The sequence below is a fragment of the Mytilus californianus genome, unplaced genomic scaffold, assembly GCF_021869535.1.
Source record: "Mytilus californianus isolate M0D057914Y unplaced genomic scaffold, xbMytCali1.0.p SCAF_6, whole genome shotgun sequence".
Lineage (NCBI taxonomy): Eukaryota > Metazoa > Mollusca > Bivalvia > Mytilida > Mytilidae > Mytilus > Mytilus californianus.
Window position 1 is genome coordinate 92,283,839 of NW_026262712.1, and position 20,622 is coordinate 92,304,460.

A 20,622-nucleotide genomic window follows, 5' to 3' on the forward strand; every position below is an offset into this window, starting at 1 on the left:
GCAGAATAAAGGAAGTAAACAAAATATTTTTTATACAATTGCTGATTCAGCTACTGTAAATTCAGAAATTATTGCGTGCATTTATTATTGCGATTTATGAAGAATGGACAATAATACGAGATTAATTATTGCGATTTTAGGAAAATCTGCATACAGATGCATATATCAGATATCAGAATGCGACTTTTAATTATTGCGATACCATCCCAGTCGCACTATTCGCATTAATAAAAACCTCGCAATAATTTCTGAATTTACAGTATTCAGTATAGGGGAAAATGCCATAATACATATAACTATTGTCAATCATCAATTGTTATGTCTGTATTGACAAGTTAGGCTGTTAATTTATTTTTTAAAGGACTAAAAATTTATAAATTTTGTTATTCTTGTCATTTTATTATTTTCTTTTAATTTATATAAAATTATCATCATGATCATGTTTATATTTTACATGTACGTAAATTAATCATTATGATCATGTTTATATTTTACATGTATGATCATAAATTAATCATTATGATCATGAACAATTCCACTTTCACAGCCCCCTGTCTCATACACAGTACATTGGTAAATGTTAAATGGATGTCAACCGTTAACATGTTTAATATCTGCTTCAGTTGCATTTTTTTTACAAACATGACATATAAAAAAAGAAAGAATACTTTGCAAAAAAAAATAAATGTCTGAGTTTTTACCTCTGTCTAAATATATAAATATATACTTCAAAATGTTGTTTTTTATGACAAATGTGCTTAATCATGTTATTATAGTTATGATACATGTTACAATGTTTAAGATTTGTTTTAACATGTTAAAGCAGTTATATACTGTTAAAAACAGCATCCAACTTGACATTAAAATATGGTGCTGCCCTCAAGAATATGTTGCTTGTATAAGCATGATAAGTATAGATTATTACATGGCATTTTTCATATCAGACCCTTTATCTGCAGCTCTAGGTCTTGATATCAGCCCAAGAGCTGAAAGGCTCGAGAGATGATATCATGAACGAGGGCTGATGAAGGGTCGGATATGAGAAATGACATGTAATGATCTTTTTGTCATATACTTCAGCAGAGGAAATATAGACAGGAACTATTTGAAAAAAATGCATTTTTATTGTATTATTTCTGTTTTGCATTTTTCAAAATATATTTTCCTGTTTCCTAATATTTTTTTTTTTTATCCTACTTTGTTATGTTTTTCACTGAAAATGTATCATGGAGGAGAATTTTCCAGAATTTGCTGAGTGACCTTGAAATGCAATGCGATAATGTTACGGAAAAGCATGCGATAATAACCGGAAGCAGTTAACAAATTATTCATATTAGCCTGCTAAGCACAATTTTGGAAAATATGGAATTCATGTAAATTTAATGCTATTATCATACTGTAAAAACTACAAGTTATTTAAACTGAGTATGTATATGATAAGTAGTTGGTATTGAAAAAGGATTCTTATTGGGGCATTGGCTGTCAAATTCATGTTCACCGATTTGACTCAAATTCTCATATTTGATTTATAACGTACTAAAATGTATATCCAAATTACAAAAAGTTTAAAATAAACAATCAACAATGCATGGACTCGATAATATGTATCAGCATTAAAAAATATTTCATGTGTATTTTAGTCTACATGCCATCTAATTAACCATCGAGATGACCTCCCGAAGACTGCCAACATTCATATAACCCGATATAAACATAAGTATAAATATAAATAGATATCAAGCACGTGCAATTGGATATTTCTAGCGCTGTTTGATTTCATGTTATAGATTTTAAAAATATGTTAATCATCGTTTTTACCTGTATAAGAATGATTTTTTGTGGATAGAATCAGTCAATGAAATGGTTCACCCTTGTTTCACTTTCAATGTTGACATTAATATTCTTGTCCTTTTAATAGCTGAACATATGCATAGTACATTTTGTACATGCATAACCCATCTCCAGCTAAGGGGTTAAATTGAAGGTCACATGAATCTAATTCAATTGAGGTTAAATTATTGACTTGCAAGTGAAAAATACATCAGCGATATTTTACTTTTTAGCTTATTTTGACAAATTTGGGCCACACATTATCATTTTCTGTAAAATGTACATGTTATTCCAAATGATGCATTCAAGAAGCATGCTGTACAATAACTCACACTTGTTCATGAATTTATGTATTTAAGATTTAACCAGGGAAGATTACTTAAGAACAAACGTTTCATTTCAGGGGGAGAAAACTGGGGTTATTACAAAGTGTCCTAGCTAGACCAAAATAATAGAGAGCCCCATATCCCCTCTGTTCTTATAGTCCTGGCCTACCCTTTGCATTTTGTTTTCAAAATGAAAATAAATGCTTTTCAATGAAAAAAAAATTCGATAGACATAAATTCTGGAAAAAGCTTTTTACAGTCACCAAATACTATAAATCAAGCACAATACGTGTACCCATATTTTTAAAAATATTTCAAAATTGCTTATCTTTTATCATGATCAAGCAGTGGCGGATCCAGGGAGAAGGGGTGTAGAGCGTGTATGCCCTTTTGATCATCCCAAAAAATTATTACATCATGTTTTTCACGATTTATAGTTTATTTGAGCATGAAATCGTACAAAGATTTATATATCAATCAGTTTTATGAAATAACGCTCCCCCTTTAAAAAATCCTGGATCTGCCCCTGATGAAGTGTCCTTTATCAGACAAGAAAACATAATAATGTGCTTTTAATCTTAAAACTGTGCACCGCTGCCCTAAAAATCCAAGCTATAACATTAATTGTTACTACAAATCAACCAATTTTTTACACTTTTTTGTAAAATCGCAAACAAAAATTAAAAGTCATGAAAGCAATAGATGTAAATTATACACGTAATTTCCACAAAAAATTAATAAAGTTTTAGTATTCTTCCCCAAATAACTGTCTTGAAAAAAAGTTCAGTGACCCATATATTTTAAATGTATGTGTATTTAAATCTTGGTCATGTAAATAAAAGATAAAGCTATAGTATAGTTATATTGTGTTATCCACCTGACAAGATTTACTTTGCTGTCAAATATGAATGTTATAGATGTACCTGAAACCAATGTTAAAAAAAATAATTTGTGAAAATGATGTACATGTACACACGTAACGTTCTTTCTTTTGAGTTAGCAGCAAATTTAAGATCATGCTAGAGCTCTGTTAAGAGTCGATTTACTTGATTACCTAAAACAGGAAATTGAACCCCATAATCAAAACAGTTACACACACATACAAAATGATACCAAAAATCAAAAAAATTAAATATAAACTTTATCTATAAATGTATTTACACTTTTGGTATTTAGCTGAATTTTGTCTCCGAATGACCTTAGATCTGTCTCTAAATAACCTTCTGACATCAAGCAACAATCACTTTTTAATTATGACGTCAAATTTTTTAAATTGTGGCATCAAATTTTACGGGAACTTGTGTGATTTTAAGTAATGGCAGACAAATTTGCATACAAGTGTAAATACATCTATTACAACAACTGTACAACTAGGATGTCAACTCTGTGAAGATTTACAAATCAAGTACTCTTTGAGTTTATCAAGCAATACTCAAGTACTCCCTCAGAAAATATCAACAAAATTAGAAAACAATAAAGCACATTTTCGCTTTGTGGGTAGTTGTTTAAATGACATTATGACCCTCTACATTATCACCTGGGGCTAGATTATAGTCCCAGGAAATATATACCTTAATACAAAGTACAATTACTCAATTACTACAAATAACATATAACAAGAGTGCACATGCTGAAATGTCTCGCCTGTTTTACTAACCATTGATTTTATGTTGAAAGTCTTAAAGATAAGGTTTTACTACAAGTATCACATAACTTTATAACATTTTTAAAGACCCATGACAATGAGGTCAAGGACAGATAAAAACTGTCACACAGACATGTACACCTTACAATTATTCCATACACCAAATATAGTTGACCCATTGCTTATGGTAATTGAAAAACAGACCAAAACACAAAAACTTAATGTTAACCAATGAACCATGGAAATGAGGTCAAGGTCAAATGACACTGGCTTGACAGACATGTTGCAAGGAACCCATATATGCCAAATATAGTTATCCTATTACTCATAATAAGTGAGAAATTCACATGACAAAAAAAATGTAATTCTTTTTCAAGCAGTCACTGAACCATGAAAATGAGGCCAAGGACAATGGGCATATGACAGACGGAAACTTCGTAACATAAGGTATCTGCATACAAGGTGTGAAGCATCCAGGTCTTCTACCTTCTGAAATTTAAAGCTTTATACAAGTAGTTTACGCCGCCGCCGGATAGTAATACCTATGTCTCGCATACTGCGACGAAGCGAGACAAAAATCAAGAAAACAATAATCTAAACAATAAACAAATAAACACCTTCTGAATATAAATAATTACAAATTCAATCCAGATCAAACATAACTGTAAAGAAAACACATTAACTAAGGCATTATAAGATTAGAAGTTGCTGATGTGATGCCTGATTGTCCATTTTAACATTATGCTGTTTTTTGGAGTGATGCTTTGCTCTAATATGCATGGTGCAACATGTTCGTAGCTCCCAAACACAACTTCAGTTCAACTTCACAAAGTTGACTTTTTTTATAGATTTAATGTCAATGCTTCTTTTTAAGTATTTTAAAACTGAAGATTTCGGCGGCATGTCATTTATTTGACAATTTTGTGCAAACATAAGAAACCGTTTTTAATTATGATTACTTTTAATTCTCCGAGGGGTGTCTTCCAGAAAGCTAATTTCATGGAAAGAAAGAAACAATATCCAAACAGGAAATAGATTAATCGAGTATCATTTTGGTATTAGATACTCAGTAATATGGAACGATACTCGAGTATTCATTGACATCCCTAATTACAACCATATTTGAATACAATTAAGGAAAAATACAACTTATTCTATTAGGAGTCCAATGTATGCAATGGTAAAATCAAATGTACATGCATTAACTCTTGGATCAGAGTGCTTTATAAAAAAAAAGTATCTCCTTTCACAAAAAGCTGACATTCAGCATTTTTTTTTTCAAGAGCACACACTTTTATTTTATAATACAGTCATGTACATGATGAAGAGTTAACTATATTTTGTGAATTGACATAATGACTTGTCAGGAATTTCCAAGTACAATTAATGAATTTGACGAAAGAACAAAATTGAGAAAATATACATTCTCTTTATGTAAAACATTAGGCTAAAAAAAAATCCAAGTTTTCTCCATTATGTTTCTCCATATGTTCTCTCATTTTCAATTTTTAAATAATCAAATTAATATAATTTAAACCAAGGTTTTGATCAATCCAGGCATACTGAAGTTTATGGTGTGCAGTATGTGAAAAAATGCATTAAATCTAAGAGATAAAGTATTCAACATGTTCAATATTGAAAGGGAGTTTTCTTCAATCTATCCTAGAGTTTTGTTAAAATTACTTTCAAATTGGTTAACTCAAACTTGAGTTATGGTAAGAAGTGTTGATGAATGGACAGATTATATTATACATTGTAAATGTCCTGTGCACGTCTTAGACAGGCTTATAAAATCTAAAACAGCATATTCATTTATCATGTTTATAAACAGATAAGGGATAGCTAGTCTTTCTCATTTTTCAGTACATAATTTAAGTGAGTAAGTTAACTGTTACAGATATGATTGTTAATATTTTCTTAAATTGTTTCATCAGGTGAATTTAACATCAGGGTTTTACTGAACGTTTTATATGAATACAGTCATAACATTGTTGTACCCAGTATATATATGCCTTCAATTAGGAACAGAAAAGTTTATTGGCTATACAAGGAAACATAGCTATAGGATCTAAAATTGTAATTGGACATGCCAAGGAATGGCCCAACAGACAGAGTTAGGTCTCTTCTGCATTTCTGGATGTTTTTCCTTAAGTCCTAAACCACAGGCAAATAATCAGATCATAAGTTGCGTCATTCTGCTACAAAATGTACATACATGCTTTATGCATGTTATGTACAGTCAAGGTAAGCAATTAATTATTAATTTTTATGGTCTTCTTCTAAGGAACAAATTCACACTTACATTGTACATTTTGTACATCATATCATGACCTACATGTATTTTACACCAACTCTCCTTTAACAGGTTGGGGAATATTTTGATAAATGGGTATTATCCCCATTGATTGGTATTATATTCTTCAGTGATAAAAATAAAAAACTTTGGATGTCAAGATATTTGCTGTCTGACAGTCATGGCTGAAACATTCAGGTTAAGGACAACATTTTGCCGAAAGACACCAGAACTGCAATATCAACTGGATAAAAGTTTATAGCCTTGAAAAAGTAGGATTTTTGAAGGTCATTATCTTTGCATTCAGTTCATTTGAACTATGGTCTTGAAGGGAAGTTGTTTGCCATTTATCAGAGTTCTCAAAAAGTAGTGGTCCGAAGGTTTTGACCACCAAAAGAAGGAAGTTCACTAATGGCAAAATATGGCCTTGAATTTTAACTTTATCTTAAAATATCATAAAGGTTATAATTTGGTTCTTGAATGGATCTATTTCAAAAGCCTAAATGCTAGGTAAAACATATCTATTAAAAAATAAAACATTATAGGTTTCAAAGTCAGCAAATTTTGGATATATTGTCAAAATACAATGATATGTGCATTTTTCAGAACTAAAAGGAAAATATTGGCCACAACCTACATGTGTACATTGTGTATCCATACATGTGATGGACTGTGAAACTAAGATCAGGAGTTTGGGAAATTTTGGTCAGGAGATTAGGACTCAGATCAGGAGGTTTTTAATCGACATAAATTCTGTCGTAAATGTAACCGTGTGCTGTAGAAATTGTCTGTTAAAGTGTGTTTTCTTCAACTTTCCATCCGAATGTATTATGTTTATAGTACCCTTGTACTTATAAATTTTCTCTATCTTTTTAAACTTTCAACTTGTTCAATCTAACATTCTTCTTTTTTAGTATGTTCTTTAAATTTTTTAGGTCATATTTTTTTACCATTATTCATTGCAATCAGAACATTTGCTTATCTATCTGCAAGTAGATCTTTTATTTTTATCTTTATGCAAGTAGATATTTAATGCATGATAAGTAACACATTCAAACTGTAATCATGGGTCATAGTTATTATATAAATTTCAATTTAAGCCTTGAAAGGAAGTATAGAACCCTCAAATAATTTTCAAATTATTTTTTTTTTATTTGTCCTAAGACATTTTAAATCATTTAATTATCATCCTTTTATGATTATTTGTTCAATTTATATTTTATTTATATTCTTTTAAAAATTAACATTATTTAAAGGAAAGTAACTTAAAACAGGATAAATCAAGGGAAGTACCTGTCCTAAGTCAGGAATCTGATGTTCACTAGTTGTCGTTTGTTGATGTGGTTCATAAGTGTTTCTCGTTTCTCGTTTTTTATATAGATTAGGCCGTTGGTTTTCCCGTTTGAATGGTTTTACACTAGTAATTTTTTGGGGCCCTTTATAGCTTTCTGTTCGGTGTGAGCCAAGGCTCCGTGTTGAAGACCGTACTGTGACCTATAATGGTTTACTTTTATAAATTTTGACTTGGATGGAGAGTTGTCTCATTGGCACTCATACCACATCTTCTTATAACCAAGTAACCCAACATTCATTGTAAATACTGTACACAAAGTTTTATTACAAAACGGCAGTTAGCCTGAGGTAAAAATCGTTGATTACCAGTATGTTTGACACCCAAGGTGACAAGTGAAGCCATATAATTATGCATGTTAATTGATTTACAGGTAAAATATAACTTAAGGTATGTCAGTTACACCAGATATGTTGGGCTGAAATTTTTCATTCATGAAATATTTCATACACAGGATTTTTTTGTCTTCAACGGGAGGTCGGGAGGAGACCCCTGAAAACGGGATTATTGTACTCCCGTCGGGAGGTTCACATGTATGTGTATCACTGTATGATCCAAAATATTCTGTAACCAAAAGGTGCCAAGGTTAATACTGAATCCCTAAGACATACAAATGTAAACTTCTGGATAAAGGATGGCGGCCAAAGTAAATTATGGCAAAAACTGTCATAAATTAATAAAAAATTGGACCAAATCTGAGGTTACAACACAAATAATGCATACATAAGGGGTCATAACTTAGTAATTTATTTCAAGAGGTGCCAAAAGGAAGTTTTTTGCATGAATAGTAATACTATTTCTACATTGTACATGTACGTGATATTTGTAGTATTTTGGCCTAAATTAAAATCATAGGGCCAATATTGGCCCTTTGTGAACCTTCTCCTTTGCAATTTAAGGACCACCACAATTTTGGTATTTTGCAATAGATACATGTATATTAGTGAGGATCAGTAGATTTTTCTTCAAGGACCACCAGGGAAAAAAAGAACTCTGCATTTATATGATTATTTGCGACATTAAGCTATCATGATGAAATACAAAATTCATTTTTTTATCACTGTAAGTGTTAATATAATTGATCCCTAATTTCCTGTATAATACCCATTTATGAGGATCTTCCCCAACATGTTTAATACCATAATTTATTGCAAAATGTCCAATGGAATCATTCCATTATTCAAATTTACATAGCACAAATGTGTTTTGCCTGTTCTCCAATGCTTTAAAAAAATATGGAATAGTATAAAACTATAAAGCCCTCCCCCCACCCCCTTTCCCTAATCTAATTTCATTTGATGGATTGTACCGTGTCTGTAAATTGCGGTATATGTGTATGGTTTTAGATAAATATACGAATTAGTTTTTTGCGCAAAAAACAAAATCATTTAAAATTATTTGGCATTATACACTTGTACACTTGTAGGTCAGACAGCGATCATGCAAGATACGAACAGACGAACCTTTATTTGCAACTTCCCATGCAATTTCGAAAACCCATTTATTCTGCGTAGCTGCCGTTTCTCCTCTGTCCATTTCAAACTCATCCAAATCAGGTTCAACATTTTTGAAAGAGCGATAAAAACTATTTCTCCGTTTCATTTGTGCCATTCTGCAAAAGTCAAAGTGTCCAACTGTTTCACCACTAGTGTAGAATCTACGGGAAAACGGAACAAGAAACCAGCAGCATCTAACAGGTCAAGGTTATAATATAAATGTTGTACAGACTTCGGCGATAACCTAAAGATCCGGATATGTTCTAGATATATTAATCTTAGTTGAGCACAAAATTCAATAAACACTATAATGATTAATGAAAGACGCTCAATTAAGCCACTAATACATATCCGGAAATATTATACATTAACAAATAATATGTTAGGTATTTAGTCTTTAATATTGAATGAGCTAAGGTTGTATTTAGCTAAGTTTCTAAGTAAAGTTTTACCTGAATAAATATTATTATCATTATTATTGACATTCGAGGGAGCTCTGATGCTTTGGCTTTTATAAAAAAAATTATCGATTTGACTAGTTTGGAGGGAATTAAGCCTTTGTAAAATATTCAAAGTATGAAAATTTAAAGAAGTTACTATAGATTTCGATTGAAATAAATGCAGTACGTCATTCCAATGATTTGTAAGCCGGAAAGTCTCGTGACTAAATTATATTAGAAAAGACTTGGAAATCCCTTGGTAAATATACTGATCAGACTGGGTAAACGATTCATTTATTCATCTCAGTTGTCATTTATTTCAACTATCATTTTTTTTTGTATTTTATTGTGACAATATCAATTAAAAAAAAGTGGGAAAAAATACGGACTGATGGGTTTGTGATATATCTGACGATGACTTCATTAGTGCATACGAAATTTTTTTTCGATATCTAATTTCCTTTTTTTCCTTTTTTTTTATTATGTGAACGTTTCATGTGTTCTGGGAATTGAAACCCCTTTTCAAAATGGCAGGATCCGCGCCTGGACTGATTTCATAAAAATAACTTAAATGGAATTTTTGTTTTAGATACCATACGTTGAATTTATCAGTGTTAACCTTTGTTAGAATCACAAGGTATTGTATTGTAGTGTATATTGTATACGACCGGGAGTTTATTGTTTCAGCTCGAACATATATAATACGCGTACGAAAAGCCAATTATCCAAATATAACTGAACAAAACCGATGACTTTAATAGCTGCGGATCGTATAGCTTTGTATAATGTCCCAGTTAAGACGAATGAAAAATCTGGACAAAAGTAATATAGAACATTTAATAGATGTAAGTCTCTTAAATAAGTATACAAGTATACAAATCAGATTACTTATACTGCTATTAAAACACACACAAAACCGGTCAAATAAAGCAGAACATAATCATTCATTGACAATATTTGAATCAGATTATTTGTATTTGTATATTATTTCCTACAATCAGATCGGGTGCCGATTATTTTTCACAGTAAGAAACATTCAATTTGCCAACCATCCTATCAGCTTGTTTTATTCCAAATTATCCACTTCTTTTCCAGGTTAATTCTCCCTTTTAGACATTAATATACTGATATATTGTTTTCATGATCTCACGACTTGTTCTAAATTTTACTGATAAATGGAATTGTTTTTTTCACTATAAAATTTACACTTCTACACTGACAGCAGCAATCACAGGTGACCACCGGGTTCCGCGGAACCCTTTGTGAATTTTTGTTTAAAAAACTAGAAAATGTAAAGAAGAAACATATCATTTTAAGGCCACAATCATTCACATTGTGTTTGTGAAAAAGGGCGTTTTAAATAAGTTAATTTGTTTCATAAGGAGGAAGAAAGTTTCTTATTAGTTAAAAACAATAATAAAAACAACAATGCTTGTTTAAATGTTTTTTTTTTTCTGTTTCAGTATCTCATGCATTGAATAAATGGGTTTTGTTATTAATGTTGAACAAATGGTTTGTCCCGAGAATGACCCCCCCCCCCCTTCAATAAGAAGAGAAAGATTAATGGTCTGCGATAACTATATTTATTTTTCGTTATAGTTGGTATTCTGTTGAATATGACTGTTGTTTGGAAGTTTGGAGATGGCTTGTCAGCTATACTGTTAGTAGTCCTTTGTCAATTTATGTTTATCATTGTCATTTTGCTTAGTTTCTTCTGTTACCTATTCTAACGTCGGACTCGGACTTCTTTTAAACTGAGTTTTACTGTGCGTTTTGCATTGTGTTTATTTATTCCACATTGGTTAGATATATAAGGGGAGGGTTGAGATACCGCAAAGCATGTTTAACTCTGCCACATTTTTGTGCCTGCCCCAAGTCGGGAACTCTAGCCTTCGTTATTTCAATTTTGGTTCACTTTGTATGTTTCGGAGTTTACTATGGCTTCCATTTCTCTGAACTAGTATACATAATTGTTTAGAGGCTAACTGAAGCACGCCTCCGTTCTCGCTGCATAGGTGACCTTTGGTTGTTTTCTGCTCTTTGGTCGGGTTGTTGTCTTTTTGACACATTCCCCTTTTCTATTTTGTATTCTATAATACAGAAAAGAAAGTTTATTTTTTTGGTAGAAAATAACTTTATCTAACGCAGTTGCTAACATCTACGTCATTTGGCCTCTGGTTGATAATTACCTCATTGGCAATCATGTCATATCTTCTTATTTCTATATGAATATTTTGCAATGAAATTTATGGAATATAAAGACAATAAGACAACAATCGTTCACCTATACATGTATGTTACAAAAAAAAAGCATCCAGACAGTTTTCATCAGATAAGAGTCAACGCCGTATGATAAGGTCTTCATAGCTCGGAGTCGAAACTGATATCAAAATAGTTACAAAACGTAGAAATAGCTTTGACGAACACCACGTTTTCATAAAATATGGCGAGATAGTGACCACCTCCTGCGACATTACTGATTTGGGACAGCAACAAAATGTAGGCATACATGTATAAAATTGAGAATGGAAATGGGGAATGTGTCAAAGAGACAACAACCCGACCATAGAACAGACAACAGCAGAAGGTCACCAACAGGTCTTCAATGCAACGAGAAATTCCCGCACCCGGAGGCGTCCTTCAGCTGGCCCCTAAACAAATATATATACTAGTTCAGTGATAATGAACGCCATACTAAACTCCAAATTGTACACAAGAAACTAAAATTAAAAATAATACAAGACTAACAAAGGCTAGAGGCTCCTGACTTGGGACAGGCGCAAAAATGCGGCGGGGTTAAACATGTTTATGAGATCTCAACCCTCCCTCTATACATCTAGCCAATGTAGAAAAGTAAACGCATAACAATACGCACATTAAAATTCAGTTCAAGAGAAGTCCGAGTCTGATGTCAGAAGATGTAACCAAAGAAAATAAACAAAATGACAATAATACATAAATAACAACAGACTACTAGCAGTTAACTGACATGCCAGCTCCAGACTTCAATTAAACTGATTGAAAGATTATGTCTTCATCATATGAATATCAGGCACAATCCTTCCCGTTAGGGGTTTAGTATCATACCATCATAACATATATGAGAAGAACATAACCCGTGTCATGCCAACAACTGGTTTTTAAATAAATGTGTTTAGTGCCGATGCAAAGACCCTATAAGTGAATCAATATTAACGCCAAAATATGCAATCTTTAATGACCTGACAAAAGTATCGTAACTATATCCCTTCTTAATAAGTCTATTTAAAGGTTTTGTTAGCTTCAGAGGTGAATACTGACATTTTTGTGCTTTATAAAGAATATTTCCATAAAAAATTGGATGTGAAATACCTGAACGTATAAGAAGTCTGCATGTTGAGCTATATTTACGAATGATGTCCTTATACCGATGATAAAATTTAGTAAATTTTTTGACTAGTTTGTGATATCGAAAACCCTGGTGTAATAATTTTTCAGTAATACATAAATTTCTCTCGTTAAAATCTAAAACATTGTTACATACACGAGCGAATCGTACAAGTTGAGATATATAAACACCGTAAGATGGTGACAAGGGAACGTCACCATCTAAAAATGGATAATTAACGAAAGGAAATGAAAAATCATCTCTTTTATCATATATTTTAATATTAAGCTTTCCGTTAATGATATAGATATCAAGATCGAGGAAAGGGCAGTGGTCATTGTTAGTATTAGCTTTATTTAAAGTAAGTTCAACAGGATAAATTTCTTTAGTATACATACTGAAGTCGTCATTATTGAGAGCCAAAATATCATCCAAATATCTAAAAGTATTATTAAATTTGTGTATCAGATGTTGTTTCGATGGGTCTTTGCTGATTTTTGTCATAAATTGTAACTCATAGCAATACAAAAAAAGGTCCGCAATAAGTGGTGCACAGTTAGTCCCCATTGGAATTCCGATAACCTGACGATATACGGAATCTCCAAAGCGAACAAAAATGTTATCTAGTAAAAATTCAAGGGCATATATAGTATCAAAGCATGTCCAATTGACATGGTTTTTTTGTTTATTGCTACTAAAAAATGACCTAAAAGAGTTTGAACATATATATTCACATTCTGACTTTTTAAATGCCCATTTAATTAGGTGTGTGAATTTTTTCTTAATGAGAATGTGAGGCAATGTGGTATATAGGGTAGAAAAATCAAAACTTTGAACAGATTCAAAATCACCAATATATGCATGTAATTTATCAAGTACTTCCAACGAGTTCTTGACACTCCAAAAGTAATTAATTCCACTATTTTCGAAGGCCTTATTTGAACAATTTATTATCAGGTTTTTGATTGTACCAAGTGTACTGGTAAGAAGAATAGACAATTTAGTAGTGGAACAATGGCTTGAAGACGAAATGAATCTATATTTGTAAGGTGTTTTGTGTAGCTTCGGAAGCCAATACATAGTTGGGACTTTCATTGTATTTGGTTCTGCTTGTAAAGCGGTAGCTAAAAGTTTATGTTTGTTACAGATGTCGTTTTCTGAAAATGGAGTCAGTTGGAATGTTGGTGAATTGGTGATTTCTTTTTTCAGAACCTCAATGTAAAATTTACGTCAAACAATAATAATATTATTAGCAGCTTTATCGCCCGGGACAAAAACAAATTCCTTGGCTAGTTCTTTTAGTTTATGTTTGATACGAGAAATAGGTTTATTGTGGTTATTGTTAAGAGTAAAATGTTCTTTAAAATGATGAATACGTATATCAACTATGTTCATTACTGAATTAAAAAAAGAGTCCAAAGATTTTTTGTCAGCTTTTTCCCGTTTTATCCATTTCAGACAGTAAGTATGGAGTGAGTCGTGGATGATATTACGACACTCATTCCAATTAATAATTGACGGGGGACGATATTTAGGTCCTTTACTGAGGAATGATTTTAACTCTCGGTCTTGAACGATGTTAAGATCTCCTGTTATAACATGGGAAATGGGTCCATAAATGTATTCGGAATTACTGCAATTACATGAAGTAGGTGTATTTTCACTGATATTAACATCTTTACACAATTGGCTATAATTAAACACAAATTTCCGGGTAGATTTCTTGTAAATATAACAAATAAGAGGGAGCTCAGTATTATCAAAATATCCCGGAATTTGTTCTTTAACAGAATGGTCGTTAAAAATACCGGCAATATTTACAAAATCAAAACCTTTATTGACATACTTTATTTTAATAAACTGTTTTTTATGATCTTCAGGGCGATCAATTTTGGGAAACAGTTTAGAATAACAATATGCCATTATAATTTGAACGATTTCATACTTAGGACTGCTATATGAAATTGTGTTGCAATCCTCTAAAATTTTATTTAACTTATTAACTGGTAATGAATAGAGCTTTGTTAACAGATAATGTCTGCCGTTGTTTTTTGAAATAGAAATTAGGTCCGAAATATTGGTATGATTGGTCCGAAATTTTCTTTGATTGCGATTTTTTCTACGACCATGAGAACGGTTTTTACGAACAGTTTTAGAAACTATATCCAAAATGTTAACAGAATCGGTTCTCGATATATTACCAATTCCCATGATATTATCATTAAGACCGAGAGGGTAGACTGTCTGTAATTTTTTAATCCAATTTAATTCAATTATTTTCCGTGATCGTACAAACTTTGAATGAGATTCACCAGGCTGCTTATTTACTACTTCTAAAGGTTGAACTGCTAAATATTTAATAGGATGATTGTGCTTTTTAAGGTGTTGATAAATGATACTTTTGAATTTATTGGGTCTTTTAAAACGATACAGATGTTCTTGAGTGCGTTTAGATAAATATCGTCCAGTCTCACCTACGTACTGAATACCGCATCCCGGTTTGTTTCATGTGAGTAAATAAATAATACTGTTTGTTTTTCAAGTTATATCAGTTTCAAAATTTAAAGAAAATGTGCGACCATTAAACGTGGACCTTACCGTATTGTTGGTGGAAAGACGGGGACATGTAAGTCATTTTTTGGCATGACACTTATCGATAGAAGGGTAACCACGATTTTTATTGTTAAAAATATTAGCGATGGTAGTATTTTTAGATAAGCGATTTTGAAGATTGAGACGTGTAGATACCCTTTGAACGAGTTTAGCATTTAATATTTTTCCATTTCTAAGCTTCATATTTGTTTTTTGTTTGTGAATTATATTAGAAAGGAGCAAAGACTGGCGTCCAGAATATGAACCAGCATACAATGAATTAAATTATGTAAAAATGATAAATCTGTTCGGCTAAAGATGTCAAACGCTATCCGTATTAATTACCCGAAAAAGAAAGGGTATATCAGGGTAGCGACTGACGTCTGACTAAATAGTAGAATGGGGCTGAATATTGAAATACTACTTTTTGATAAATATTCCTAAAGTAATGAACTAGAGAAGTTCTCGCTCGGACACACACTCCATAATCTAGTATATTATAAGAGCATAAACCTGAAGCACGGGGAGGCACTCTACATGATTTGAACTATCATCAACGGTATTTTAAATCTAAGCAAAATGGATGAGACACCAGTAAATCATACTTATAAAGTCTTCTCCCTAAAACAATATCATTATATATACCGGTATAATAATATTATAGTGAGCTTGCATGTAAAACTATGCAACAGTTTATTGGATATTATACAAACTATAAATAGAAAGAAGAAAAGAAAAATAAGAAGCAAAGATTGAAAAATCATATTATTCTGCGATGATGACTTAGGTTTTGATGATGCTGTCGACGACGATGATGGTCGCTACCAGCATCAATAACACTTCGTGAGGGTACACGAAATTTGTTTGACCTTTTGATAAAATCATGAACAGGGTTAAAAAATTTGTTCATTCGAAAGTTAAAAGTCTAAGAATGTTTACAGTTTAGTATCAAACACAAAGTTTTGTACCATTTGCGGATTTCGGCAATTAATGTCTCTTCAGTGAAGATCGAGACCTATAAATATATGAAAATCCAAAATATAATACAAAAATTGCAGAGCTGATAGAACTTAAAGGACAAGAACGTTTAGCCAAAAAGCGGACAAAGAATAAGAACTAAGTATGAGGTTGATACATTCCTTAATTTAATATTATTTCCCAAATTTTGTAACAGCAAATTTCAACAAAGCAATATTCTTATTTTCATGCCAATACCGAAGAATAGATATATTAGGCTGGTGATACCACGGGGACTAACAGTCATGAAGAGAGTATAGTAGAGGTATAGACCCAGTGGTAGTCACCTAGTATGTTTAGTACTAATTCCCATAACTTTATGGCAAAAAGTTACACTTTATAGCGAGTAGTAAAAACAACAAATATGTCCTTTAACTATGAAGTTATTATACTGAATACAAACTAAGATACATAAAAAAAACATATTCCACTATGTAACATCGTATCAAAGGTAATATGTTCGAATTTTTCTTTTTTTTAAGGACAGAATTATTTGTCAAGTGAACTGTTCAATCAGTTAAAACGACATATAACAGACAAACAATATGTATTCTAACAGAAGTCTTAGCTACACTGGAGCCTATTGCTTAAAGGAATAAAAGTCTTTTTGCGCAAGGGAGTTATTACCTTAGTTGAGGTAAAACTACATAATTTCACATACACAATGTAATATCATTTAAATCATTCCAATGCAATTCTCTATACTCGGCACTCAGAACTGATAGTCCATCAGCATCGGTACTGTTCAACGTAAAATACAGATTTCTTTTCGAACGATACGAGTTTCTGTAATATCCTACGCTCGACGCCAAAGGTTTGAAAAACAAAAAATAATAAAATAGAATCCAGAACGTTTACAAACAAAATAAAACCAAAAGAGTCTAAACAGAAAAAAAAACGTCTGTGGTCAACTTTGCCGGAGAGAGTTCCAACCTAAGCATGACCTGAAAACCATCATGTATATAACCGAGAGGTGGCAGAAAGGCATGGTATTGTAGGAAAACGGAGTTATGTTCCATGACAAATGTTTAATTAACTTTTCACTAATTACTTAATCCTATGTTCAGTTTTATCTTTGGCATTTCATTTATAATAAGATCGTCTATAATTGAAATCTTTTGGTTATTCAGGAGTAAGTTGTTATAATTTATTAATAAGTTGTTGTACTTCCAAATTTCTTATCATACCTTAACTCATAAACTTTCACATATATATATTACGATTGCCGGGTTATGTTTAACTTTGTCTGAAGACGGGTTTCCTGTCTGTTATGGTGAAGCTTTCCACTCTGCTGGTAAGCTAACCTGGTCTGTTCTAAATGCTCAATTAATGCAGTGGCGTAGCTACCATTGACGCAACGACGCACTTGCGTGCACAAACGAAATGGCAAAATGAAAAATCATAAAAAATCATAATAGTTTCTTCTCGAAATTAAAAGATGGGTTGCGCGATGGGATATTTATCCATCTAAGAAACCAGACCAACTCTGTGCAACATTGGAGATGACGTCGAAAGAACTTTACCCAAATATATTCTGTGTTCTGCAAATACTTCTCACCATGCCACCCTCATCCGCTACTCCTGAACGCTCTTTCAGCGCTCTGAAACGCGTAAAAACGTATCTGAGATCGACCATGGGACGAGAAAGACTTTCTTCACTTGCACTGCTGCACGTTCATTCTGATTTTGACATTGACACTAAAGAAGTTGACACGTTTAACAATGCTAGGCGAAGGAAAATGTTACTCTCCTAAAGGACCTCGGTTGTTAACTTCAGTCTTACATACGAAAGTCACATTCATATATTACCAAATTAAAAATTGATTGTTTTAATTGCTTTGATTTCGTATGTTAACATATATATGTCATGAGATGATCCAGTTCTCTAGCCCTTTCTTTCTCTGAAGCATAATAAATTGGCGAGCATTGCAAAGTTTTTAGATTTTTTTAGTCAGTTTTAGGTCTTTGATTTGATATATGGCAAAACACTTAACTGTGCATACTTCAACTTCAAAATTACCCTCTCTGGTTGCTAAATATCTGGGGCTTCATCCCCAGACTTCCCCGGGCGCTGTCCTGGACCTGCTGGGGGCAATAAGCGGCCCTCGGATCCCTTATACCAGAGCTTAGTATCTTTAAACTAGAAGGCACAGTCAGGACAACGACATTTTAACGGACCATTTAGCGAACTTTTGTAGTAAATTCTGTCACACAAAAATATGTTTCTTAACTATGCATTCAATTAACCATGATTTACCCTAATCAAAAGAGATCAAGGCGCTCACTAGTATATGGAATTGGAACAACAATCTTACCACGAATATTGATTGATAGGCATATTATTTGTTTGTGTCCGATGGACCCTCATGCACCTACGAACGAGTCGACCGACAGTCCAACCATCATTGAATAGTTTTGCATTGATGAATTGGTTATAAGACCTTTGAGGCGCATATTTTTAACCATCTGAGATCGAAAAAAGATTCATTTTCTGCAAAAAAGGGTCCAAAAAATTTATTCACCTCGCTCCGCTTTGGGAATTTTTTTTGCCTCGCTACGCTCGGCAACTTCTGCGTGCACAGCATTATAAGTCTACCTACGCCACTGTTATAGATTGATCCATGTTTATTTAGAGAAAATTTATGTAGTTTAATTTGCTCCTTGATACCTCTCTATTTTTGATATTAGTTTACATTGCTAAATTATACTCCCCATTTACTCTTGATACATTTTTCATCTACTTTTTTTGATACTACTTTACACTTGTTGAATTTGCTTGCCTTGTTGTATTTTGTTAATAAAAGTTTATTGTTGAAACAGCATTAAGTCTCTTTTAGCTCCAGATAGAGTACAAATAAACATACAGGATAAAAATAGAAGTTTGAATAGAGAACACCTCTAAAAATACAGAGTAAATATATAAAATACAAGTTATCAACAGCATACCGGTTTGAGTTTAGTGAGTTGAGCTATCACTGGGCATTCGTCAAGCTTAAAGTGCATCATACATTGAGGCCGGATCATCCGAACCTTGCAAACCTTATCCAATCGAACTCCTCCTATTACAGTATTATCAACAAATGGCATATTGTAAAGAACACAATTAATATTATACTTATTTGTCCGACAATCTCGTAGTAAAATATACAACATATATATATTGGCGTCTTTGTTACATTAATTTGTTATGTTTGTTTGAATTTTTTAGTCAGTTGTGTTCTATATCTGTAATTTATGTTTACACAGTTTTGGCAGCTGGATCCCAATTATTGTCACAGTAACCTATAATGTCTGTTTGGATAACGTACCCGATTATTTATCAATATAACGGAACTACAAACAACTGTCTTACAAATGGGAGGTTTGGCTATAACTAGCTATAATACGTAAAATGCCTGTACCAAGTCAGGAATATGGCAGTGGTTTTTCACTTGTTCCGTTTATTGATAGCGTTTGATTTTGTCAGTTTTAATGGACTTCCCCTTTTTGAATTTGCCTTGGATTTCAGTATTTTTTATAGTGTTTTTTTATAGCCACAGTTTGAAAATTTGAACAACCACGACAAAGCAATATATGGGAGATAATTTGGCAGGAAAAGTATATGAATCAACAATTAATCCTGGAGGATCGCATTGAGGGATTTTTACCGTTGGTGATAACCACTAAACCGAAGTAAATCCTGCCATCATTGGGGAATCTAAGTTAATGGAAAATATACAGACAAAGTTGTTTTTGAAAAAAAAACTACTGGTTTAACATTATTCATTGTGTAACAAACATGTTTTTAAAAACTTTTTACCTAATTTTGATATTTCGTGTCAATCGACCAACCAATACAGCTGCAAGTTGGACCTTGGCTTTACATCTGACCCCAAAGGAAGTATCTTTAAAAAATCTTATTGAAAACTGATCATCCAACTGAAACTCGATGCGACAAAATAGTTCATTGTTTATAAATTTGTGATGGTCAACAAGGCGGTCACTGGAGAACTTAGCTCTAAACTCGATCTTAATTGACTAATATTGCCAATTTTTATGTCAAAGGTCGGTTGTAGTCCTGGCACTCCGCCTTCTTCCATCAACACAACCTGGCCGCCACGATATAGTCAAGGTCGCCGAAAGCAAAAACAAATAGTTCGTACATTTTGTATAATGGTCTGCTAAATATTTCTGTAAATTATAGTATGTTAATTGGGCATAGTTTAAAAAATCACACTCTTGGGATGTGACCTATTTTTATATGGTTTTTTCGTCAACAAACAGTT

General features: G+C 32.4%; 1 protein-coding gene across 1 annotated transcript in view; it reads right to left on the reverse strand.

The window, feature by feature from the left end:
- The window catches only part of LOC127706942 (glycogen [starch] synthase-like), a 28,470-nt gene extending 19,334 nt beyond the window's left edge, over positions 1 to 9,136 (reverse strand). The window contains exon 1 of the mRNA XM_052211657.1: positions 8,909 to 9,136. Coding sequence (XP_052067617.1) covers positions 8,909 to 9,056 — 148 coding nt within the window. The 5' untranslated portion in view covers positions 9,057 to 9,136. The remainder of the gene's footprint in view (positions 1 to 8,908) is intronic.
- Between the last annotated feature and the right edge of the window lie 11,486 nt (positions 9,137 to 20,622).